The 25,573-nt window shown below is 41.6% G+C and overlaps 2 protein-coding genes across 6 annotated transcripts in view; one reads left to right on the top strand and one right to left on the bottom strand.

The window, feature by feature from the left end:
* Positions 1-25,573, top strand: part of FBXL2 (F-box and leucine rich repeat protein 2) — a 520,918-nt gene that overhangs the window by 42,457 nt on the left and 452,888 nt on the right. For 2 of the 3 annotated variants that reach the window (XM_075418795.1, XM_075418794.1), the window contains exons 6-15: positions 1,953-2,021; positions 2,108-2,203; positions 2,512-2,638; positions 2,833-2,907; positions 6,185-6,315; positions 10,005-10,065; positions 11,559-11,603; positions 11,898-11,954; positions 15,842-16,054; positions 17,037-17,146. In XM_075418795.1, coding sequence (XP_075274910.1) covers positions 1,953-2,021; positions 2,108-2,203; positions 2,512-2,638; positions 2,833-2,907; positions 6,185-6,315; positions 10,005-10,065; positions 11,559-11,603; positions 11,898-11,954; positions 15,842-16,054; positions 17,037-17,144 — 982 coding nt within the window. In that variant the 3' untranslated portion in view covers positions 17,145-17,146. Of the gene's footprint in view, positions 1-1,952; positions 2,022-2,107; positions 2,204-2,511; positions 2,639-2,832; positions 2,908-6,184; positions 6,316-10,004; positions 10,066-11,558; positions 11,604-11,897; positions 11,955-15,841; positions 16,055-17,036; positions 17,147-18,027; positions 18,985-25,573 lie in introns of those variants that run through there. The other variant, XM_075418793.1, reaches the window with a different exon arrangement.
* Positions 19,228-25,573, bottom strand: part of UBP1 (upstream binding protein 1) — a 39,835-nt gene continuing 33,489 nt past the window's right edge. For all 3 annotated transcript variants that reach the window (XM_075418790.1, XM_075418791.1, XM_075418792.1), the window contains 5 exons: positions 25,444-25,534; positions 24,686-24,795; positions 23,152-23,294; positions 22,532-22,583; positions 19,228-21,086 (listed from right to left, as the gene is read on the bottom strand). In XM_075418790.1, coding sequence (XP_075274905.1) covers positions 21,049-21,086; positions 22,532-22,583; positions 23,152-23,294; positions 24,686-24,795; positions 25,444-25,534 — 434 coding nt within the window. In that variant the 3' untranslated portion in view covers positions 19,228-21,048. The remainder of the gene's footprint in view (positions 21,087-22,531; positions 22,584-23,151; positions 23,295-24,685; positions 24,796-25,443; positions 25,535-25,573) is intronic.

The raw sequence follows: 25,573 nt of genomic DNA, 5'->3' as shown, positions 1-25,573 counted from the left end.
GCCCCAACCAGAGTTAACTTTCTACAGTGCTCCTCCAGAGCATTCACACAGGCGATCAGCAGTGTCCTCAGTAAGGAAGGCACTAACAGAAGTGGAGGAGAGGGGGAAGGGAGGCTCCAAGAAAGGTAGCAACTACCATGGGGAGGAGGTACCAGAGAAGGTGATGAGAAGGGTGTAGGAAGAAGGTCAGGACAGTAGGTAACAGTGTTCCGCCCAGTAACTCAATTTTCTCACTTGGTTTAGGCTCCCAGCTGTGCATTTCAGGACACAAAGGCTAGGGGACTGCAGTGAGGGTTGTAAACAGGACCAGAAATCCTAAGTGGCTCCAGGTATTAGTGGCATGTGAGAAGATGGGGAGGGCTGGAGGTTGGATATTTTTAAACAATTATGTATTAGTAAACAGATACACACTGAACTGCTGTGTACTTAAGTAGCATGTGTACATTGTAGGGGTGATACAGGTAGTCGTGCTAGCAGGTAACAGGACAGGCTTACCTGAGACCAGCTACCAGTGTGTTACCAATATTCACATGTGCATCCGTAACAACGAACCGGTGCCGATGGTGGTGTCTAAGACACTTTAGGAAAGAAGGTGGTTCATCCCTAAAATACAAGCAGGTGATACTGAAATTAACAAATGAACGATCAATGCATGAGCTTGCAGACTTTCAAAACATTAGTGTGAGAAAGGTGGCGTTAATGTTCAGAAAGCCATTTTTCCTGTCAGGCTTTCTGTGTTGAGTTGTTTCCATATGCATTAATTTTGTGGGTGATACAAGTTTCTCTATTTATCCTTTTACTGCATCACCTTCTGTTTAAAAATAGCTGAAGTAGGTATTGGATATGCAAGTACTGAATGTTTGTGGCAGCTCTGTCAGGACATGCCCGATGCTTGAATCTCAGAGGCAAAGTTTGCTGTTTCTGCAAGCTATTACAGAGTATAGCATCTTTCCAAGTGATTTGAAGAGTGTCTCGATTGTAAATCTCCCTCCAGTACACGAATTTTGGAACAGCTGTTTTGAGAATTCGAGTGGAAACTCTCACCAGTATAACTCCTTGTTGGGTTTTTTGCCATTGTTTTCAGTCCACACTGGAGAGCCAGGAAGTTGTTACCAGCGGAGTGTGTAGTTGGATCTCTTAACCATGGCAAGCCTCCAGGCAAAACTGGTTTTGTGTGTTTCTTCCACCCCTGCCAATAAGATCCATGGAGTTGGAGGAAACATGGGCATAAAAACACTGTTCTGAAATGCATTGCAGCTGTAAATATTACTCTGCAGAGATGAAAAGAAAGTTTAAGTATTTCTTCTGAGTAATTACTGTAATGATACATACAGGCTTTTAACAGTATAATAGCTCCAATCATCCTTAGAGTTCGTACCCAGTAGTGCATACAGATGCATTTTAATTTTTAAAATCATAAATCACTAATTTGCAACCCACAGGGCTTTCCAGTAGTAGTCCAGTAGGCTTAGGTCCCACTTCTGTATTGCACAGGGTACGTTCCTTTTCATTTGATGTGGGAGTGAGCTCCTTAATAAGACCTACAAAGGCTTCAGTAATGAGATGTGTGAAAACTCTCCCCAGCAGCTTAATATTTAACTAATGGGATATTTAAACATTTCTGTTTATACCCTTAATGTTTTTAGTGAAGGCATTTTGAGCAAGTCAGTTCTGCCTTATATATGGCAGGTATCAACACCTCACTCAAATGGTATTTGGCAGAGGAATAGCACTTGATCTCAGGAGTTACCAAAGACAGAAACTTGCAGTAGCAAAAGGAAAAAGGCAACCACTAAGACAGATGTATTTGAGGTGTAGTTTGATTACTCTGTGTCTTGAAGGTTAAGCTTTTTGATTGAGATGGAAGGCGGTAGGAGACAGAGCGCACTCTAGTGACTGTATTACAATTTGTGACATTACATTAATTCTCCACCTTTTTGTTGCTGTTTTAGGACCTTTGCACAGAACTGTAGAAACATCGAACACTTAAATCTAAACGGGTGCACAAAAATCACTGACAGGTAAGTCAAATGGGTTTTTTGTTTGATGGGGAAATTTGGAAAAAGAAGTAGCTGAAGATATTTTTAGTGTGTCTGCTGTTTTGCAGCACGTGTTACAGTCTTAGCAGATTCTGTTCCAAGCTGAAACATCTGGATCTGACATCTTGTGTAGCCATCACAAACAGCTCTTTGAAAGGCTTGAGGTAAGAAGATTCTGTCCTTTGTGTTAAAGAAAAGCATCCAAAGAGGTGTTCAGCATTTAATAAAGTTAAAAGAAATCAGTGCTGAACTTTGATACTGTGTATCAGCACTGACTATATCGTGTATCTAGCACTTCTTGGGTGTAGGCTACGATGTTTGTGTGTGGTCTTTTCTCATGACTTTTCTGTGGAGGCCTGGCACAGTCCACTGGCTATCATTGATTTCTAACAGTGTGTTTAATTTGGGTTTCCCACTGTTATGACTATTTGAAGGCTGGATTTAACTTTATGTATTTTTTTAATTCTCCCAGTGAGGGTTGCAGAAATCTGGAACATTTGAATCTTTCCTGGTGTGATCAGATTACGAAGGATGGTATTGAAGCACTGGTGAAAGGGTGTAGTGGACTAAAAGCTCTGTTTCTTAGAGGTTGCACACAGGTACATAACTGCTTGGGTCATCCTTAGGAATAAAATTTTATTTTGGGTTTTTGAAATCTTCATGAATTAAAAAATACTATTTTTGTTATAGTCTCTTGTTCAATATTACAAGATGTGTGCAGTCTTTGGGCTACTTTGCTGTGCTTTTAATTTCTTGTTTCTTTTCTTATGTCCGATTTAATTGCTAAATACAGTTAGAAGATGAAGCATTGAAACACATTCAAAATCACTGTCACGAGCTTGTAATCCTGAATTTGCAATCCTGTACTGTAAGTATTTTGAAGCCTCAAAAGATACTTTCTGTAAGAATTGTAAACCATTTTTGAATGCTAATGAACCGGTCTGCTACACACTCAATAATTCAAATAGTACATCTCTGCAGTTTACAGAATTTTGTGTGGAATAGAGGTCTTAAATGAGCTGGCTGTTTCTACAGCTGAGTGTGGTTTTGGAGTGTTGGGCTATTTTTTTTTTCCCTCATTACATCTTTTAACTGTAGCAAGCTCTAGAGTTAGAATTAACTGCATTCATTCAAATCTTATGAACTATGTATGCACTAAATCATGCAGTTTTACAGATGCAGTTCTTGTTCTCCCAACTGTTAAGTCAACCATTTTGATTTATTCATAATTTTAAGATTTCTGATTGAGCAGAAGCCATATTCTAGCCTACATAATTGAGAGTAAAATGTAGTGACATCATAACTGAAGATGATTCAGAACCAGGAGAAAGGCATATTTTTTTAATAGTAATGGAAGAGCACTTTCATTTGTAATGAAATGACTGGGAATCATTCATGTACTTTTATTTCTACTTAGTACACAAACATTAGATTTGCTGAATTTTGTATTTTTTTGTTGTTGTTTCTGATGTGGCTTTTTAGGAATAGGAAAGATCTCCTTTTAGATTTTAAACGTATTTAAGTCATTCTTTGTCGTAAAGAAGCCTTAGAAAATATTGAAATAAATCAGAATTTCAGTGTTTCAGTCATGCAAATTCGAATAATGAAGTTAGATTTTTTTTTTTTTGCACTTTTGGAAAGTTTTCTAGAGTTTTATTGCTACAAAGTATCAAAATCTGCTTGGACTAAGACCTTCAGATCTGTTTTAGACATTATTCCTGAATGAATGTGGCATGGGACTATTTTTTATTAAGATTGGATGAAAATTTTTTGACATAATAGATTTCATTAAAGCGTTGAACATTTAGGAGTGTTAGGGATTATTAAAAGTTATGTTAAAAAATTGCAGAAATTAAGAAGAATATGAATACGAAGCTTGAGCTTCCATGAGCCAGATGTTTAGCGAAAGAGAATTTTCAGAATTTTCAATCTGAATTTAGGTGTCCACTGAATTTGGGCACCTAAAATAACGGTAATGATAGGAATTTCCTTCTTTTGTTCAGAATCACACGTAAATAAATAAAGGCAGTACGTAATTTCCTTCCCTTTCACTCTTCCTTTTGCTGTTGTCCTCCTCCAGAGTTCTTTTTCTAGTGGTTTACCTGAGACTAATGAGGTATATCAAGGCCAGCCTTTTCTGATTATTTTTGTGGAAGCCTCTCAAGAGGTCTGATGATAACCAGTTAAGATCTCGCTCACTTAAGGGGGGCATTGGCATAGAAGTGTACCAGAGTTTTGCCTTGGCCAGTACATTTGTTGTCATGTAGATATTAAGCACAAACAAAAAAATTCTCATGAGTGGAAGTATTTTTCCCTTTGAATTTTTTGAGTTAACAGTCTCTGTGTCCTACCTAGTTACGTGTACTTTAAAGCTTTATTTCACTGGAGTTGTGTCCTACTTGCTGTGGCTTAGAAGCATACTTCCAGAAGCAGCCAGGCTCTTTATGATCAAAGGGCTAGCACTGATTTTACACAGCAGGTCTCCTTGTGCTTTACATGATCCACATTTTAATTCTAGTGGCTCTGTTTTACGGACCTTGTAAAAAGCCAGGCAAGCTCCAGCAGCTGTGGAACGAACTGATACTAACTCTGGAAACTGCACATCTGAAAGGTACCATCTTTAGAGAAAGACTTTAGAAACTGGGGACTTGCAGGCATTTTTTGAGCATCTTTCTTTCATGAGATGGATGTAGGCATTGAAATCACAAGCAACTTCAGAATGGAAGATTTTCATATATAACTGGAGGGTTTTGTACATCTCCAACAAGAGCGTAAAATTTACATAGTTGGTACCTCCACAGTGGTTCCTTTTCCCCATACAGCATCATGAGTATCTCTCAAAGGGAGCAAAACAGTTTCAGAAAATATCTTCTTATCTGTAGATGATGCAAATCCTTCGGGATCTACAGAAGGAAGACAGGACTTCTAGTTTTCTATCTGGAGTAATATTCATTTGACAAAACAATTTGCAGACTTAAAAAGTGCTGGGCTGAGGGAGGGCGCATAAGGTGATCTCCCTTTTTGCTGAGCTACTGCTATTTCTCATCCTTTTTTCATCTATGGGAGGTAATGTTTGTAGTAATAGCCCCAGAAATATGCTATAGTAGTATTAGCATACCTAGATGAGTGGCTTATAAAAGGAATATGTATTTTCAATTAAAAATACATAAAGGTCTTTGTTATTATTGGAAGAGTAATGTTAGGCCAGGAAATAAAATAACCTGTTTCACCATGAAGGATTAGTCATCCAGCAGAAAAATTAAATTCTTGGAGACAGGAGTGGGAGGAGGAGAGAATACTTTTTCCAGAATAGAAGACCTGTAAACAAAATAGTATTTGCACACACACACAATAACCTAGTTTCTGTTGCTATTTTGTGTGCAGGTGCATTGGGGCTATTTCTTACAGTTCCTGTTTCAGACAGAAAACTTTTTTATTCATATTTCAAATTTAGAGTTACGTTTTTTTCAGAATATCTAGTAGAAAATGATTTTGAAAAATGAAAAACCCTCTTTTGAATTAAATCTTTTAGCTAAAGACAACTGCATATGGTAGGGCAAACCTAGCTTTGACATTTATCTTCTGTAAAGAACAGATTATATATAATTGTTTACCTGTAACTCTTGCTTTGAAAATTATCCAGAGGTGAAGGATGTTTACCCTTGGGTTCTACTGCTCCAGTGCAAAACATGTAGTTAGCTCTCCTACTGTCACGCTTTAAGCTCTCTTTTGCACTGTTCCTGAACTTACACAGTAATTGGAACAGAAGCACTGAACTCTGCAAACATATAAGCAGCAAGCTATTTCACACAATATCAACTACAATTAAAAAAAATTATGTGAAAAATATAAAGCAAAAGCAAAGTGAAAGAGGAAGATGACACATAGCTCTCCGTGTTCCAGGCTGCCTTTGATCAGTACTCGAGATCTGTGGAAAAACACATACAGAAGTAGAAACTGTGTGTGTTGATTATCTTCGGTGTTATCAGTGAACATGGTTGCATGATGGTATTTTCTGGTTGAAAATTCACAGGTAGCCATGGTTATATACAGTGTGACACTAACAGTTCAGTCATATGACTTGATTTTTGTTCTTAGCTGATTGCTGGATAACAAAGTAACTTCAGCCTCCTTCTGTGTTGCAGCAAATTTCAGATGAAGGCATTGTAAAAATCTGTAGAGGATGTCATAGACTGCAGTCGCTCTGTGTTTCAGGCTGTAGCAACCTTACAGATGCTTCTCTCACAGCCCTTGGTCTAAACTGTCCAAGGCTGAAGTGAGTATGTCACGAGCATGTCGTGAGTGTGTCGCGTTGTTACTGGCCTGATCGAAGAAACTGAATTCTGAGGATAATCAGCTGATATCCACAGGTTTTATTTAGCTTTGTGTTGTTTGTGATACCTTTGCAATCAAAACATGAAGTTAGAAGTACCAGCTGCATATGAACTTGAAGGCTGGTCCTCTGTAGCTGTCATATGAATGTAGTCCACTGTGTATTGGAAAAATAAGAATGAATATATGACAAATAAAACGTGTTGAACCTAGCAGTTCAATTCTGTGCTTCTAGCTAAATATTTTAGGTACTAATTACAGGCCAGAAGAAAAGAAGATAAAAATTCCATTATTTTTTTAAAAGGTAAAAATGTCTGTAGTTGTGTTGTGTCTTGTGATGTTTGTACTCTGATGTGGTTTTATGCAGTTGTTTGTCTTGCAAAAAAAATAGCTAAATCATACCTGAGTATTATATTTACAGATCTTATTATAGATGTGTTTTTAGTATGCTCAGCAGTACGTCCTGGCATTCTTAAACTCTGATATGGAGCATGCTAATTTCTCTGCAAGCACTGAGGGACTGATATTTATGGGATATGTTTTGAGTAACGGGGCCTCATCAATTAAAAATAATGTAAACTTTTATATTGGTGTAATTTGCACTAACATGTGTGTGATTGTGGTATTCTCAAAGGGAGGACAGCTTCAGCATCAATAATGAAGCTCAGTCGTACAGCAGCTCTTAGATTTTAGACACATAATACTTCTTGTAAGGTCTAATTTTAAGGTAAATTAAATCAAAACAAATTATTTTTGTGCCATTTATGACAGGAACGTGCAGGAGTCACAACTTGTTATACTTCAGTCACAGATGGAGGAAAGTGTAGATTGTAAAAATTAGGGGAAGCTACATTCAAATGCCAGTATGCAATATGCTGTCATGCAGTGTTCCTTTATCTGACTGAGAGAAAAAGAGCTTTTGTTGCTGTAGAAAACCCATCCCTAAAACAATTCCAGAGTCACAGTCCCTGTCATGTAACTGTTTATACTTACAAGAGCTTATGTGTGCCCGTGTTTGGGGCTTGAGAGCCTTCTGGCACACTTGACTGTGTTCCTTAGAACGCTGTGCTGTTATTACTGGTCTTTGTCCATGATTTTTCTCATTCTCTCAATTCACAGCTCAGTGGAAATACAAGGAGCTCTCAAGTGCTGACAGTTGTGCAGTTCTTTCCAAGGGCAGTACAACTGTAACAGGAATTGTTTTGACTTGGGTAGGTAAACTGCTAGCCCCTGTCTGCCACGAGGGGGAAGGCGTCCGCCACTCTTCTCCTTTAACGAGGAACACTGTAAGGAAAACAGCCACCCTTTGCAGTGCAGAGGGTATAGTACTGCACAGGAGTGTGCGATAGAAGGACAGGAGATACAGCTGGTTACATCTAGACTTTTGGGGTCATGTATGGAAAGTACATGATAAAAATGATGTTGGAAATCAAAGGGAAATGTAATTCTACGCTTGTTCATACCTTCTGAATATTTTGGTGTTGAGTATGAAAGGAATCTCTCCTGCCTTTGTTGGACCTGCTGGCCCTGTGAGGAAGCTTTTGAGTATTTTCTGAGCTGTGCTACTCTCGCTTCACTTCAGGGTCTTGGATGTCCTGCTGTGCTGCTTTCCACAATAACACTGTGTTCTGCAGCTGTTAACCACTCACAAATGACATCTCCTTGAAAAAAACCCCTAAACTTCACCAACTCCCTTCAGCTGTTTTTTTTCCCTTACATCAAGATATGGCTGTCTCCTCATCCCTTTTTATATCTGCTCGTTTAAGTTCTTGATACCTTCTTTGTTTTTCTAGTTTAGCACTTTTTAATGTTAAAATACTAGTAGGTGTTCTGGTGAGGCTTATCCAGAGAAGCACCCATGAACCATGGATGTCTTTGTCTAGATGAGGCTGTGAAAATTAGGATCAGATTGCCTTTAACCCCACCAATGTTCTCTCCCACCTGCTGCCAGTTCAACAGGAGGGGGGCTGTGCTGTGTGCAGAAACACTCCAGGTGTGCCCAAAAGGCGTCTGCAGACAATGAATGCAGCTGTGAGGTCTGTCTCGGAGAACATTGCTTTACAGAATCATAGAATCGTAGACTGGTTTGGGTTGAAGGGGACCTTTAAAGGTCCCTGCAGTGAGCAGGGACATCTTCAACTAGATCAGGTTGCTCAGAGCCCGGTCCAACCTGACCTTGAATATTTCCAGGGATGGGACATCTACCAGCTCTCTGGGCAACCTCTTGCGGTGTTTCACCACTCTCATTGTAAAAAATTCCTTCCTTATATCCCAGTCTAAATCTACCCTCTTTTAGTTTAAAACCATTGCCCCTTGTCCTATCGCTACAGGCCCTGCTAAAAAGGCTGTCTCTGTGTTATAAGCCCTCTTAACGGCTGCTATAAGGTCTCCCCAGAGCCCTCTCTTCTCCAGGCTGAAGCACCCCAACTCTCTCAGCCTTTCCTCACAGGAGAGGTGTTCCATCCCTCTGATCATTTTTGTGGCCCTCCTCTGGACCTGCTCCAACAGGTCCATGTCTTTCCTGTGCTGGGGGCTCCAGAGCTGGACGCAGGACTCCAGGTGGGGTCTGAGCAGAGCAGAGGGGCAGAATCACCTCCTTCATCCTGCTGGCCACGCTTCTTTTGAAACAGCCCAGGATATGGTTGGCCTTCTGGGCTGCGAGTGCACATTGGTGGCTCATGTCCAGCTTTTCATCCAGCAGTACCCCCAAGTCCTTCTCAGCAGGGCTGCTCTCAAGCCCTTCATCTCCCAGCCTGTGTAGATCCCAGGGATTGCCCTGACCCAGGTGCAGGACCCAGCACTTGGCCTTGTTGAACGTCATGAGGTTCACATGGGGCCACTTCTTGAGTTTGTCCAGATCCCTCTGGATGGCCTGGATTATAAGAGTGGGGAATCTGCTCTCAGATATCGTTTTGCCTCGTCGGCTCCTATGCTAGGTAGTTTTCCCATCCAGTGATTTGTGACAATAAATGTCACCTGTATCTGGAAACAAGAAGAGTCTTCTGTAGTTAAGTACAATTACTAAAACAAAGCAAGAGTTAGAGCTTTGCTCATTTTCATGCTGACTGGTGCCTTCCCGCCTGTTTTTTGTACTGAGACCCAATTGATGCAGCACGTGTGTATTGAGCTGACTCTCCCTATTCTGCTCTTCTGAGTGACTGCACACCCAATTTCAGGAAGGCTAGAGCTGCCAGTTGTCTGGTTTCTTACCCCCCAGTTCCCATATGCTTCAGAGCTTTTCAACCAGATGTGCAGTAAGCAGCATCCCCACTACCCTTAACTCGGGGTTTACTCTCCCGTATCTTTCCTCAGAATAACACGAGGCAACGTGAGCATTATGCTGTCTTTACTGAAACAAGAGGTCAAAATGCCTATAATTATGTATGATTTTTTTCCATTAAATGCTGAGAAGATTTGAGGATGGAACTTAATCTGTTCTGCGACTATAAGAATCTTCTGGTAAACTGGATCAAAAGTCTGCCTAGTGCTTTTTAATTGCAAATTACTGTGAAAAATAGGCAGATACGTACATTTGCTATTGAGGGCTTGAAGTTGCAGAAGACAGATTTGTATCTCAAATCCATTTGCTTTTCTCTATATTAATGTTTTCTTTAATATTTAAAACTTTTCCAGGATTTTGGAAGCTGCAAGATGTTCACATCTGACAGATGCTGGGTTTACCCTTTTAGCACGGGTAAGGGTCCCCTCAGAAGGTCAGAGCTCGCCTTCTTCTCGTTGCTGCTGAGCAACTGTGAATGGAGGTAGTCCTGGTGGGAAGGGGTATGAGAAGAAGACAAATAAAGTAGGTAGAACACAGTGGAGGAGGGGACTAAAAAGTGATTTTATTTCTGGATTATACTTAGAGCTGCAAGTTGGTCTATTTTGCCATCTATTATTGCATTTTTCACTTTTTCCCCCTCTTTTTATAGTACATTTGAATTGGATTTATTATGCTTAATATAATTCTAAACTTCTGTTATGTGTTCTAGCCAGATTTCCCCTATAAAGATGACCCATACCTTTGTGATATTTACACCCAAAAATTCACCGTAATAATAGATTATCCTGAGCATGCCTTTCAGTTACAAAAATACTTACATTATACATTATAAACTATTAAGCACTTGTGCCCTGATTCGTGCTACAGATATGTAAAGTAAGGGTCTTGGTGGTATCAAATGCTTGAAGTTAGACTGGTATGCTTGCTGGTTTATGAAGTCTGAACACAAAAATAATACTTTGTAAACGGGATTCATTTACGCTGCTGCTGTTTAGCATGAATGAAAGTCTTGGGTGTTTTTCTAGCCACGGTGGTTAAACAGAGTGGTTTTCTTATCATTCAACATTACAGCCTTGAGCTTTTGGTAGTTCCCTCAAGCCTGCTTTTGGGAGCTGCAAGTTAAACCGTTTCTTCCTCTGCCTGTGAAAAACAGGGGCTGGGCTTTGGGCTGAGCGGTGGCACCATGTGGTCTGCCGCGAGGTCACAAGGTTCCATCATTTTCTTGAAGTTAGTCATGATCAGGTATTGAGAGCACTTCTAAAAGCTCGCTGGGGATCTCTCAGAACACTGGGAAAACTGCTTGTATGAGTGTGATGTGCAGCTTTCTCCCAGCCTTAAAGTGGGGACCCCATTTTAATATTTTCAGCATTCGTTAGCAAAGCAAACTGTTTTTAAAGCTTCTTTCTGAAGCGTGATGGTGAAGATAGATGTTTCACAGGCTGAAGTGTGTTCCAGGTTAGTTTGGTGCAGGTTGATGTATGGAGAAGTTGGATCCATCTGTTTGCAGATCAGTTAACTTTAATAATACACAGGCTATTACTTCCGTAGGCTTGAATGGAAGTTGACCCCAGGAGAGGGAAGGGGAGCAGGGGTGAGTGAGTACTGATCACGTACTTCTTTGCTCCAAACCTTACAGGGCAAGGAGGAGAAATTTCACTTAGTAAGAGAAAAAGCTGAAAATGTAGAGATTTAGGGAGGACGTAGTGTGTTGCTTATGGTTTGTTTGTTGTTTTTTTTTTTTTACCCTTTTTTTGTCCTTTGGTGATCAAATATGTGAAGGGATTTAGCTCGCACTTTCCTCCTGGAGGCTGTGCTTTCCCATATTACTAGCCCTGTGCATGATTTTATGTCTGTACGTTGTTTTATTTTGTCTTTTGTTTTACCTGTTTGGGTTTTGTTTATTTTAGAATTGCCATGAGCTGGAGAAGATGGACTTGGAAGAATGCGTTTTGGTGAGCTTTAACACAAAAAGAAATATTGAACGTCCAGTGTAAGAATGCAGTGTCAATAACAACATTAGCACTATCAGTTAAACGTGCTTTGTTTTTTGTTAAGAATGCTGTGTTTATGATAATAAATAAAAATAACTGTTGGGAAATTCTGTACAGGGAAATATTTGAAGAGCAAGAGGTGATTGGGCGTCTTTCAGAAAGAACTTTCATCTAGTAGAGAAAGAGATCGCCTGTCTGAGGGTTAGCTCTCCTGCGGTCTGGTGCTTATGCTTGTTCCATTTATTTTCTTTCTAGATAACTGACAGCACGTTGATACAACTTTCTATACACTGTCCTAAGCTACAAGCATTGGTAAGTTTAACTCTTTGTTTGTCAACTTTAATACATACCTCCAGAACCACACACATATGCAACTCCTGCAGTATAAAATCAGGCTGTTTACTCGGGATCTGGAAAAACTTCCTGATGTAGTACGAAACTGACAAATATATGCGAGTTTCATAAGCATTCTAAAAGAAGCACGTTAACTCTTAAAATATTTGCATGTGTTGTGTGATAAAAAGTATTACCAAATCAGTGAGTAATAACCAGAAAGTTTAGATTTTGTGGTTAACATCCTTCATATTTGAGATATATTTTTTTAAATAAAAGTTTTTGTAGGCATCTTACAGTACTCAGACCTTTATAGATACTGTGAAGTGTTCACTAATGGTTTTCTTAGGGAGTATGACATTTTAAGTCAAATACTGAATACACAAAACCACCCAGTGAAGATAAATGTCATCACTCTGTAATCAGTTTTGCATGCAAGCAGTTTTTCCCAGGGACTATATTTGCATAGTAAATTATGGAAGGTTTTTTGGCCTAAATTTCTGAATCTAATTGGAGAGGATTGAGGTGCCTTCAGTGGGCTACCCTGCTTACTGTATTTCAAAGAACTGGTTTTTAGAGAATGGTGGCTTAGATCTTTCAGAGCATCAGAAACAATCTCAGATGACATAAATTTGGCTGTTCTTTAGTCAAGGTGCTCCAAAGGACTAGACCGTCCTTGCAATAGAGGCTCCTGTGTTTAGAGCCAATTGTTTTGTAAGTGTAGATTTTTTTAATATACTACTTCAAATGTACCTGAGAGAACAAGTATCTTTATAATCTGTTCTTAGATGAGATTAAAGGAAGGTTCGCTGCTTCATTAATTAAATTGTCTTGTGATTGGTTAGTGTTACTCACCCAGTGTTACTAAGGTAGCAACATGAGGAGAGATGGCTTTTAAAAAGGAGCCTGTTCACTATTTTTTGTTGTTGTTGGCTTTTATTTTTGCTCATTAATTGTCTGGCCTCATTTCTGTACCATAATTCTTAATATTAAGCCAAACAAGTTGTCAGGAGGTGTGGCACCATTTATATGGAACACTTTCTGTTGTGTGACAGATGTGTTTTCGTATTGTAATCCCAACCCTAATGAGAACTTGCAAGAGAGCTTTTGTACCAGTTCTGCCAGTGCTTCACCAGAGATACCATAAAACCTCGTAACTTTCAAGGATTTTTCTCAACTTGCTCCCATTTGCTGGCCCCTGTGCGTTAGCCCACAGACGGGCAAGTGTGGCACTGGTAAAACAACATGCCTTTTCGAAGGGAACCAGAAAAATTGTTTTTTCTGTTGATGTGTGCGTCCTGTGCGTAGGAAGGAAACACACTCAAAGACTGTGAATGAGCAGTGATGGCTGAGAATTACAGGGAAAGGAAAAACAGACCAGCAGGTGCCACATACCCTACAGAAACTAATCGCGATACTTCAGATGTGCAGTCACGTACCCTTGGTGGTTCTGTGAACTCCTGTGTAGCTGTGCTTTAGCAGATGTTTAGGTATGTTTGCAGTTTAAACAACCATTTTGGAGTTGCAGAAATCAACTTTGAATTTGTTTCTTGGTGTTTGGAGACTCAGTAGAAATAAGCAAAAACACTGTTAGGCCAATTATAACCAACTGTTACATCTTCATCAGTATCAGAGTACTCAAATACTTTGTTACTTACTGGACTTAAATAATTTCTGGTGAAAGTGTTTAATAATTGTATGTTCAAATTACTAGAGAAACTCTGAAATACTCATGATATTCCTGGAGGTGAGCAGACAGTCGAATTCTTCAGTTATGTTGATCACACTGTTTCTTACTGTCGCCGTATATCATGCTGTATTTGATTTGTACACAGCATTTAATATGTATTAACAAGAATTTTGCCATATCTTTTTGCTCTAAAGATTTCAAGTAATTATCAGTTCCATGTTATTAACACTTTCTAACAGGCTTACGAAGTCAGAAAAATCATTTAACACAAAGTATATCTCAATTGGCATGTTTGTTTGACGAAGTTCTGCAAACTCAGCTGTACATCCTGTATTGTCCTGTCAGTACCAAATACGGTGTCTCAGGAAAGCTGAATTTTATAAGCTGCTTACTTCCTGGGATGGAAAACTCTTAATTAGCCAGCAGACTGCTGCCGTAGCCGAGAGCTTGACATAACCTCCTGTCCTTCCTTGAAAGAGCAGGTCTATTATAAATGTTCTTTAACTCCGCAATTGCTCATTGTTTCCAGGCTGTGAGCCAAATCAGATGCTCAGAACACCTACATAAAGAAAGCAGGTATAGGAGAGATTGAACTGTCTGAAGAGTTGATAGACTTGCAGAATGTAAACGTGTGGTAAGAGAAAACTCTTGTTGATAGGGGCAAGTGCTTCATCTCTGTTGCCTTTTGGAGACGGTGCGCACTGGTTGTGGTGTTGCTCGGAGTTACTGCCTGCTGCTCACACTGGATGAGCGAGTAAAGTCGGACCAGCTGGAGCTGAGGGGAAGGTGCCGGGGTGGCTCCCCATCAGACTTGAGAGGAGTTGCAGACCTGTCTCCCAGCCTTCTTCTCTGGTTACTCGTTCATCCTGTGCAGCCAAGGAGAAAAAACACTGAGGGGCGAGTTGTTTGGGAGCGGAGGACAGGGCCTGTGTGTCTGGTAGCAGGCGAGAAACGCTCGTGACTCTAGCTGAAGTAAAATAAGGGTAAGTCACGGTTGGTAGCCCTCAGGCTTCCTTGTCAGGCTGAAATAAAAGAAGGTAGATGTGTTATACCGAGAGATGGGAAGCATTACATGTTTGATTCAGATGATTGGCAGGAGGTACTTTTGAGCACTACTGTTAGCTTGCACTGAGTTAAAAAGCATTTTAGGATTGCTGCCAAGTGTTTTTTCATCAGTTGCTGACTGAAAAACACTTGTGGCAAGGAAATGCTGTGTCAGAACCAGTCACCGCCAGGCATAGATACAGGTACGGGCAAGACCCGGGGCTGAGCAGAAAGCAAGGAGCCAGCTCGGAGCCCAGGGCGAGGGGAGCGGAGATCACAGATCCTGCACATGTCTAGCGCAGAAGGCTTGGGAGCAGTCATTTCCCTGGCGAGAAAGAGTGGGTTTTAAGCCTCCTCCAAGGAAAGTCTGTTTCCTGTTGTTGTGATCATCGTTGCTTCTCCAGAAGTCATGAATTCCCTAAGGGAACCAGGAAACTGCTTTATGTGGTGCCGCTGCCTGAGGTGCTGCAACTTTTTCCATGGTCTTGAAATTCAAAATTTCAGAATTTTTTAGTTTATTTTAGTTTATTATGCCTGACTGTTGCATAAAAGGCCTGCTCCTGCAGCTGTACAAGGTGTTTGTTTCTCATTGTACGTACAGCCTGGGGTGCTAAGCGCTCGCAGTTTTCCTGAGCTCGTTGTTTGGCAGATCAGTCCAGTCTGATTGCTCTTTGTCTATCTGGACTTGCAGAGGCTTTGTCTGCAGGTGCGTATGAAAAGACGGTACCTGTGAAACAGTAACTGCTGGCAGTAGATCTTCATCTGTTCCTGTATGGTCTTGACCATTCTTTACAATTGTCTCCTGTTTCTGGCACGGCATGTGTGCTGTTGCACCCATCGGTGTCGGAGGTGCGTGACAATTGGAACAGAATTCCTGTGTTCGCAGAGGGCAAAGGGGCCGGAAGAGTTTGCCAGTGACACGTGTTTTGAAGCAAAGTTAAAAATAAAGTACAGCTCTTCTTCTGTTAAGTCGAACTGTTTCTTTTGTTACTTTTCTGGATTTCAGCTGTATATTCTTCGTAACTGCTTAACCGCTAGAGTGAAGGAGATAGATTGAAGAGGACTGCTGATGTTTAGGTGACAGAGCAACTTAGGACTGAGTGATGTCATTAACTGTTTGCCTCTGTTTTAGAGCTTATCTCACTGTGAATTGATCACTGATGATGGGATTCTCCATCTGAGCAACAGTACGTGTGGTCATGAGAGGCTGCAGGTACTGGAGCTCGATAACTGTCTTCTCATCACTGATGTGACTCTGGAACACCTGGAGAACTGCCACAACTTGGAGAGAATCGAGCTGTACGACTGCCAGCAGGTCACGCGAGCTGGAATCAAACGGATCAGAGTATGTGTTCGCTGACTTGTTCCGGTGGGAATGCCCAGGCTGTTGGTACTGCTGGAGACTGTGATCCTGCAGGTGTCCCGGGCAAGGCAGGACGGCAGAACAGAGTCGGAATATCACTCTGTTGGGTCCCCATCTCTAGGGACTAAAAGTAGCTTTGCTGCGTGGGCAGTTCTGTTGAGAATTCGTGACACCTGCTGTTGGAATGACGAGTGCTTATCTTCTGCTTTCTGCATTTTTTGCAAATACAGGCTTACATGTTTTTAGGATTGCGTAGTGTCATTGTTTAACTCTCCTAAAATACACGTTAATATACAGAGCTGATAGTAAAACATCTGCATGGCGATCTGAGTTAATGGGTTGGAGGGCCGTTAGGCCCTGGCATCCAGCCCCAAGCTTTTCCTCTGCATGCCTCCCGCCTTGGGTCAGGGACCGTCTGCCTTGGGGCCAGCGTTTTGGCCTTACTGCTAAACCTGTCTGCAGCTTTGATTCGTGTCCCAACACTTTTGCAAGTGGAAAGCTCATCCCAGACAGTGCCTGCTGCAGGCAGGCGCCCTGTTCTGTCCCATGCTGCTTTCTAGGGCGGGAGAAGCAGGGGGCATGGGAGACAGGAGACAAGTCTGTCTTCAGTAGCCGGGGGTCCGCTCTCCCCTGCAGCAGGGGGCCCCCCACGCTGCTGGGTGCTACAGAGGGATGCAGCGGGGAGCCTGAGTGGGTCCCTGCGCCGCTGGGTGCTACACAGGGATGTAGCGGGGAGCCTGAGCGGGTGCGTGTGCCCGGACATCAGTGTGCCGCAGCTGGGTGCGACACGGGACGTACCTGTCAGGAGAAGACAGCCTGGATAGTATTAAGCGTATAGATGCTTTCTTTTTAGCTAGTGAACCTTAATGAGAGCTGACTTGTTGGCAGCAATTGAGGCATACTGCTTTTTCTTACTTGTTGTGTTTTTTTCTCTCCCATTTTAATGCCGACTTTTCGTCCACAGGCTCATCTACCTCACGTGAAGGTTCACGCTTACTTTGCCCCGGTGACCCCCCCTCCCTCGGTGGGAGGGAGTGGACAGCGCCTCTGCAGATGCTGTACCATCCTCTGACAGTAAGTGCACCCACACAGCAGTGTTTGTTGTTGTTGAAGACAAGAATGGGACTGCAAGTCAGTGGAAGGAGGCGGTTTCCTCACAGTCGTAATGGTGGTGTTTGGTCATCCAGTTTTGTGACAAGAAAAGCGTTTTTTTCCAGGTAAAAAATCTTAACATAATGTGCAGCTGTGGATTAAGTTGGTGATGCTTCAGTTTGTATTAGTAACTCCTTCCTTCTGTTGGCATGAGAACTGCAGTACCGTGTAAAATGTGCGGGCATTTCAGCATAGCAGCTACTTGGTGACAGTTCAGTAAACTTGGAAGTTAATTTGCATTTGTAAGCACTACTCGGTGTGAAGTTCTAACGTAACGTGGGGCTCGGGTCCGTCACACCAAGGATCTGAACCTGCTGCTCTGTAACATACACAACAGATTAAATATCAGGTTTAAGGACAAACCAGCTTTAGCAGATGTTGACCAAAAAACGCAAGGTAATTATGAGCTCATACAGCAAAACAGCTTATACTTTTCCATGATTCAGCTTCATATTTAATTACATAACTGGACATAATAGGTAATGTCAAAAGGTAAGGTAGTACCTCAAGGTAGCTATAAATAGAAATACTTTCCATGTTTCAGCACTCAGTTCAGTTGAACTCCGTGTTAGCATACAGCCTGCCTGTCACTGACGCACGCTGCGTGCCCGATGCCATTGGCCTTTAAGAGGGGTACGGAATCCACTGTGGGAGAGCTGGCGCGCTCTGCTGTGCCTGGCTGCCACACTCAGACGTGGTGCTCACTGCGCCGCCGCCGCATGTCCTCAGTGACCGCCTCAGGGCGTGAGAACGGGGTGCTGCGGGCCTAGGCGCAGGGGTCTACTGTTCACGCTTTCCTGCAGATGACGAAGGGAAGCCAGGTTCAATCGCAGGAACTACGAGGAACTCCATTCAAGACGAGGAGTTCAGTTCAAGCGAGGAGTTCGGTTCCAGAGGTTTGTCCCACCTGTTCCAGGGACGCGGCAAGCAGCTGGCCAAATCGGTCTGTAGGCTGGAGGTGAACCAAGCCAAACCCGGGGTTTTCACATGCAGAAAGCCAGACTCTTCACATTTGGGTTATTTAGGAAGCCATCAACTTCTGAACAGTAATAATAATAAAATCTATGTAGTAGCTCCTAAGGCCACGCTTTCATCCTTGTTTTTTTCAGTGCTAGAGGGTTAGAGAAACTTTTATATTAAGCAACTTATCTGAGATAAACTACTCGACAGTTCAGAAAGCTTTTTTGTGTAAGATTGATTGTGCGTGTGCGTATGTTTTAAGAGTTCAGGGCCTGTGTGTTTACTGAAAATTAACAGAAATACTGGCTTAAAAATCAGTTGAAGAAGCTACTATTGGATAGGACTGCAATTTCCCCCCCAAATTTTAAGCTGCTCTTTAAAAGGGGTGTGAACATCAGGAGCATTTTATGGACAGCAGCGGCTGTGTTGTGCTCATGCCTCACCTGTTCACAGACGATGGAGATGGGAAATTAAGATCTCAGCATGGAGGATAACTGACAGGTTAGAGCGCAGTGCATGGATTTCTTTACTACTACAAAGTAAGCCCATCTGGGCTCATTTTGCACAGTAGTGGCGGAGTGTTGTTACAATCATACTTGAGCGTTCCGTTAAGATACTGCTGTCACGGGAAGTTTTAAGCAGATTTTATTCTCAGCTGTACCAGGAAAATCACTGGTACCAGTATGTCAAGATGCATTGCCTTTTGTTGGCTCATTTTTTTCTAAGAACATAATGAACCTTGTAAGTCTACTGCATTAAAGATGTACAAAACCAAATGGAACCTACTCAAATAAACAATCAGCTGATGTCAAATTTGAATTTGTTTTAATTATTTCAAATTTCACTAAGTTGTCTATTAGAAGGAGAAGATCTGTGTGTGTGTGTTGGGTGCAGGATAAACCACAGAGCTGGTTTGCTTCTGTTATTTGCCTTCACCTACCGTTACTGCTAGGGCAGGTCTTGCAGTTAAATCTTAACAACAGAAATATCTCCAGTGTGTGGGGAAAAAAGAAAGTAAACAAAAACAAAAGCACATTTACAAAATTACTGAAAAACATTTATTATACTTAAATTGAAATGTGTACATCTTATTAAAAAACAAAAGCAACTTGCTGGTGCCATAATTTAATTCCAATTTCAAGTGAGCTGGACAAACTACTGTACAACTTTCAATATTCTTTGAAATTAGATATTTGGATACTTTCCAATCAAGGATTTTTCCACTTTAATAAAACATCTGGATTTGAATATGGTGTGAGCTGAAAAGACACAAGTGTCAGTTCAAGAAAATACTAGGACCAAACCATACCCAAGGATGAACAACTTATAGGCAGAAATGTTTTAAGTACATAAAATTTTACTTTCAGTGTGGAAAAAATAAAAATAGGAAAGAAACTCTAGCTTTGATGAATTTAAGTTTTCAAAATGCTACAGCTTTGAGAAGCTTTTCTGCTAAGCACTTGAGCCAGTTGTGAAAGAGGGAAGGAAAAAGAAACCAAAAGTTGCTTTTTTACATGCTGTAGTAGTTGTTTACATGGAAAACTGCAGCATAAAAAGCAAACTGTTCCCAAGCTGCTGTGCCAGAGAGCCAGGTGGAATTTTTCAAAGGCACCAAATAACAGCTATGAAACTGTCACTTCACCCCTTCTGCCATATCCCCCTCGAAGTACCTAACCCCGCTGAACCTTAACGTAGGAAATGCTGGGCCATGTCTTTACAAGAAGAACCCAAAATACTGAGAAAGCGCACTGCCTGTGTCGGAGGAAGTAGCTGGTCATTTGGAAGAGGCACCGGAACAGCGGTACAGCAGGGACGGGAGGGCGAAGAAAGGTCAACAGAAAAGGTCAGATAGTTGCCCGTAAGGGCAACTACAGCAAGGCATTCGCCTGAGGGGAAGGAGGCTTAAATGCTGCGTATTTAGTGTTTCTTAAGCAATTTATTTGATGTTTCTGAAAGCTGTGACAGCTCTGTGGTGCCAGTGCGTCACCTGCCCTCGTCAGCATAATTCCACCAAGTCATAAAACCCCACCTCTCACTGCTAGTAGTTTTAAACCCACGAGTTCACAAGCAGAGAGTTAAACAGCAGCAGTGCTCTGCAGAGAACCTAGGAAACTAAACATAAAGGATGCATAGGCAATTCTTTTCCATTAAATTTGTTAAAGCAAAACACAATTACTTGGTACCCCATAGGATTTCTATTAATCCCTCCAATAAGGTACTATTGATAATGCAGTTTGCTGCATGCATATATTGCATCTGTCTAGAGCTTCTTCAAAGCCCTGTTCTGGCATTTACACTTCTTACATACACTCCTATACACAATTTACACGGGAAGCTGTTTTGACAGCTTTACTCTCAAAGACCCGACAACCTGCTCACTATCAGCGTAACTACTCATCTCCACACAGATTAGTATGTGCTCTGCTAACATCAAAAAATAAAATCAGCATAAGGTACAAGCAAGTAATAGACAAACTGGCACAGAAAGGTAAATGCCCCAAAATGAGTTTACATTCATCTCCAACTGGATACAGGTAATAGAAAAGCAGCAGCGCTTCGCTTCTAGAAACTGTATCTACTGGCCGTCACTCGCCTCGCTTCAGTAAAGGGCAAGCACCTTTGCTTACATTGTCTCCATGCCTGTACACAAGCTGTCATGGCATTCTACCTCTCATGAGGACACTTAGCTATGGCAGTGATAACAAAGTTCACCTATCAAACAGCTCGTTAGAAAGGTCATTTTGTGTTTTCAATATGAAACATCTTATATGGTGAAGTGAGATCCTAAGGTTTTGAATGATCTTCATGATCTTTAGGCAGGACTTCATTCTGCGCTGGAGTATCAGTCTCGCAAGCATGTGCCGTCACTTCAAAATTATGTGGAAGCCTTCACCATTTTCAGCTGAAAAAGAAAAAAAGCATCAGTCTTTCGTAAAGAGAACCATAAATACGTGACCCAACGCAGCAAAACATCAAAGTAGGGACTTGGCTTTTACTGTGTAGAAGTGGTTCGTTACTACTATGAAATATGAAACTTGAAACCTCTGAAATATCAGAAGCGTGCTGCTCAGACTAAACGCTTGAAGAGTTTTTTAAAATCTCTCTGGTTTGCAGTTAGTTCTGAACTCTTCCTATTGCACACTAAACCCACCGCATGTGACAGTGACATTCAGCTCATGGAAATTAGTTAACTTCTGCAAGACCAGTCTAAATCCTTAGCGAATGTTTTTAATCATCACTTTTGTGATGCGCGGCCTTAAACTATAGCAAGCTAAAGGGAAACAGTGTTTTAAAAAACCACCCTGGGGATTTTATGTGTAGAAGCCAGCAGTACCACCAAGAGGATTAACAACTAGGACGAACAGGTCTCTAATGGTCACTAACCTTGCAAGTAGGTTTTACACTACACAGAACAGTTAGTTTCAAGTTAGGATGCTGATGAAGTGAAGCAGACTATAAAAATACAGCTCATTTACAGCAAAAAAAAAAGCTTTTAAAAATTTCCAACTTGTGCTGAAAAATGTTACAATTAACAATTTGTAGTTGGATCTTCAAAGCTGGGACAGTTTCTGTCCGTAAAATTTGCAGAGTCAAACCTGTCCACTGACAACGGCCATGTCCTGGCACCTTTTACCAGAAATAAACTGGACTCTGAAAAAAGTGTGGGATGCACCTGAAACAGCTGCTGCGTGCAGGGGAGACTCGCACCGCCCGCTGAGGAAACCTGAACAATGACGGCCGCGGGCTGCAACCCAGTGTAACTGCACGCACACGACCGAAATGGTTCCACCCGAGTGGAGGCCCCGCAGCCTTCCCAGCCAAACAGCCACCTCCCGTCCCCGGCAGCAGCCTCCCGAAGGTGGTTATGTGTTGGCAGTGAAACAACAGAATTTTATACTCGGTTCTGCCAACTGTCAGGACTCTCTTTCGGTTTCTGAACTTCAGAGGTACTACTGCCAGGATCTTATTTATTTTTTTTTTTTAATGTTGAAATGTCACCATTCTCAACAATTATCAACAGCAAGGACTGTTCATTGATGGATGACTGAGTTTTAAATGGGGTTTGTTGCCAGGTGCTGCGCTGGTTCTGAACTGGAAGCTTGGCGAAAGGGCTGAGGTGCTGCGCAGAGGCTGGAAGGTCTGGCTGGGAGAAGAGGAACTCACTGATAACTTTCTGCCTGTTGTGTATGCGGATTTTTTTTTTTTTTTTTTTAACAAGTCAGCCTTCACTAAATCTGCCATTACTCTTTGCTTCGGGAAGTTTTACTAGAAGAGTATTCTGCTCTAAAGAAAGCTCCTTGGTAGAATAAAGAATTACGTTTTAGACTGTCAGAAAATACACTGTACCTTTTATTGTGGTGAATAAGAAACAACTCTCATCTTGAAAGTTTTGAACCATCTAAAAAAAAAAAAGTTTTAAACACTCCAGAGTATGACCAATGCAAAAAAAACCCCAACATCAGATATTAAACTTTAATAAGCAATTGGTTATTTTTGGTTTTATTCAACAAGTGACAAGCATATACTAAATTAAAATACACCACTGTCAAAATGCTGCTTGTTAATCACGTGACAACCAGCTGGGAGCCCGTTACCGCTGGCTGTGGTTTTGGAACTCTCAATACGTGTAACAGATGCTTGAATAAGCCAAGTTCAAAAGTATTTAAACACTCCCTGCCTTTGGGCACGTTCAAATCAAATACCTACCAAGTAATTGCTGCAGCATCTCAGAACTATATAGACCAGCTGCCTTTCTCTTCTCCTAATTTGAATTTATTCAGGTAGAGTGACATTTAAAGGCTCCTTCTGCTCATTATAACGTAAAGGAAAAAATACTCTAAATGTCAGAAAATACGAAGTTGCGTCATCAAACAGAAAAACCAATAATAAAGAAGCAAGCACAAGAAAATCCTCCATTCTATTTAATTCATAAATAAAATTTGACAAGAAAATAAAATTACCATTACCTGATCACTAACAAGAATGTGGATACCTGTGGGACCCTGTCTGTAAACCTGGTTGATCTGATGCAAAGGAATATTAAATGCCAAAGCGAGCTTGCGTGTGACTTCTGAGGCTGCCATCTCTTCTAAGTAGATTGCATGATAAACTACAAGAAAAAACAAAAGTATTTAAATAAGCATGGCACTAATTGATGGCTAACTGTATGAAAAAAATCTGAATTCGTTTATACCCTTTTTAAAAGGTAAAACCCTTTCCTTTACTCTCCCCCCATTCTCACTAAGCAGCATGAACTGCCAGGACTTTTCTTTCAAGGTGAGGTCATAAGGACACCTCTCCGACAAGGGGGAGGTTTCTGTTTGCTCTGATACTGAAGGCGACCTCCGCATTTTTTCCTGCATCCTGCACAAAAAGGCACAATCACATCAGACAAACGGATCTTTAGAGTCTCACCTAAAGATGACTTTGGAAGTGGTTTTGGACCATCTCAAAAGAAGCAGATAATATGTTTGACTGACACTACTACGCTGTTGCTTTACATAAGGATGTTGGGGGTTTTTTTTCTTTCTTTTTTTTTTTTTTTTCCTTAAAGAAAGCATATTTCAACCATCAGAGTAAATTTCCTACAGATCATCTCAGAGCTGAAGGGCAGTGGGGGGGAAATACAGCCCAGCAAACAAACAGAACAGTGAGACAAAGTAGCTGCTCAGTTTGATGCTGTATTTGCAGCCTATAGCTTTAATAGTGCTAGAAGCCCTCCGCAGCTCCGAGTTTGCACTTTCCTCTGTCCCAAACCAAAGGCTGCAGATATCCAGAGGGAAAATACGGTTTTTGACTTGGACAGTATCTTAGTAACAGATCCTCCTCCACCTCAATTCTTGCATGGAAAATACACAACTACTATTACAGCAGCAGCCTATGCAGACTTCTGTTGGTTGGCTGGGGAGGGAGCCAAGGGCAAGAAACGAGTCACTTCAAATAGCTCCATTCTCTCAATTGTAAGACTGACACGAATTTACAATTAAGTTCCCCATCTGTGCTGACACAACAGCTATCTCAGAAAATAATACTAAAATCATGAGCCCATACACTGCTTGGCTGCATTTCCTTGTCCAGGCTCTACCAGATTTAGTTCAAGTGTGCAGAAAATGACAGCGAAACCTAACTGAAAATGAGAAAGAATCCAAGTGGTTTTTGTTTGTACATAGCTTTTACATGCACCTACATTTAACCTGGTTAATTCCCTGGCTGTAACAACATTGCACAGCTAATTTGAGAGCTCCTTAACTCCTACAGTTAGTTTTATCAACAGACTGAAAAAAAAAATCAATGCTTTAACTTTGAGAGGTTTTAAGGTTCTCTTCTTCATCCCGTGCAGTGTTAAAACAGCAACGTTGTTCTGAATACAACTTCCTGTGGTTTCTCTGTACACCACAGACATTCAGGCTCTCCACTATTCTTTTCTCCTTCCCATCTATCTTGTTTTAGACTTTTTAGGACACCGAAATAGTATGCTAAGAGACCTCCTACGCGCCATACCGTATATTGCACCATTGCTGCTATCACCGTTGCCAGCATCTTGTCTTTCCAGTTCCATGCTCCTTAATGGCTCCTGACAGACATAGATTGTTAAACGGGGCCTGACAGACCTGCAATGCCAACAAATCACGCGTCAGAGAAAAGGTTACTTGCCCTGGAAATATGGAAACTGATATGCCACAAGCGTAGATTTGTTATGCTAATGGCATACTCGAAATGTTTTTTTTTCACTGACAAAAAAAAATTAATATAACGGTAAGTGGTCTCTCAGATGCTACTGCATTTTAACAACACTGCGATCAATTCCGAGTTCACCAAGACACTGCTTGTTGGAATCCCAAACACAACTACTGAGTAACCACGACAGTTGGTACAGAGGTCAGTGGCACAGTGCTTCAGTCAGTACCAGACGCACCAGCCGGGGTGCTGCCTGCCTTAGCACGCAGCACCTGGGACCTCAGGAGGCCGCCGGTTGCTCTTGGCTCCCCTGAATGACAAGTTTTGTGTCTTGGCAACAAACCCATCTGTTTTCAAGAACTCGGCAGTGCCCGCTGCACCCGTACCCATCCGACAGCCTGCCTTCGAACCGGCCACTGCCGCGTCTCATCAGGGTCTGCCCTGAAGGTGAGCACAGGACATTCTTCTTACACGTACCGCTCCCCGTTCACAGGCACCGAGGCCCCACCCAGTTCCAAGGGAGGGGGGGGGACGGGACGGGACCCGGTAAATGATAGAACGGAACCCACTCAACACATTACCTGGATTTCAGTGCATTATATAGCCGAATTCCATCGGCCGGACCACAGATTTGTACCAGATCTTCTCTTGTCAGCTTTAATAAATCAGCACCTGGAGCAACACATGAGGATTTTACAAAAATTCTTTTAG

This window comes from Opisthocomus hoazin, chromosome 4, assembly GCF_030867145.1.
Source record: "Opisthocomus hoazin isolate bOpiHoa1 chromosome 4, bOpiHoa1.hap1, whole genome shotgun sequence".
NCBI lineage: Eukaryota > Metazoa > Chordata > Aves > Opisthocomiformes > Opisthocomidae > Opisthocomus > Opisthocomus hoazin.
Note: the sequence above shows the minus strand (reverse complement) of the source record. Positions and strands in the feature narration are given on the sequence as shown.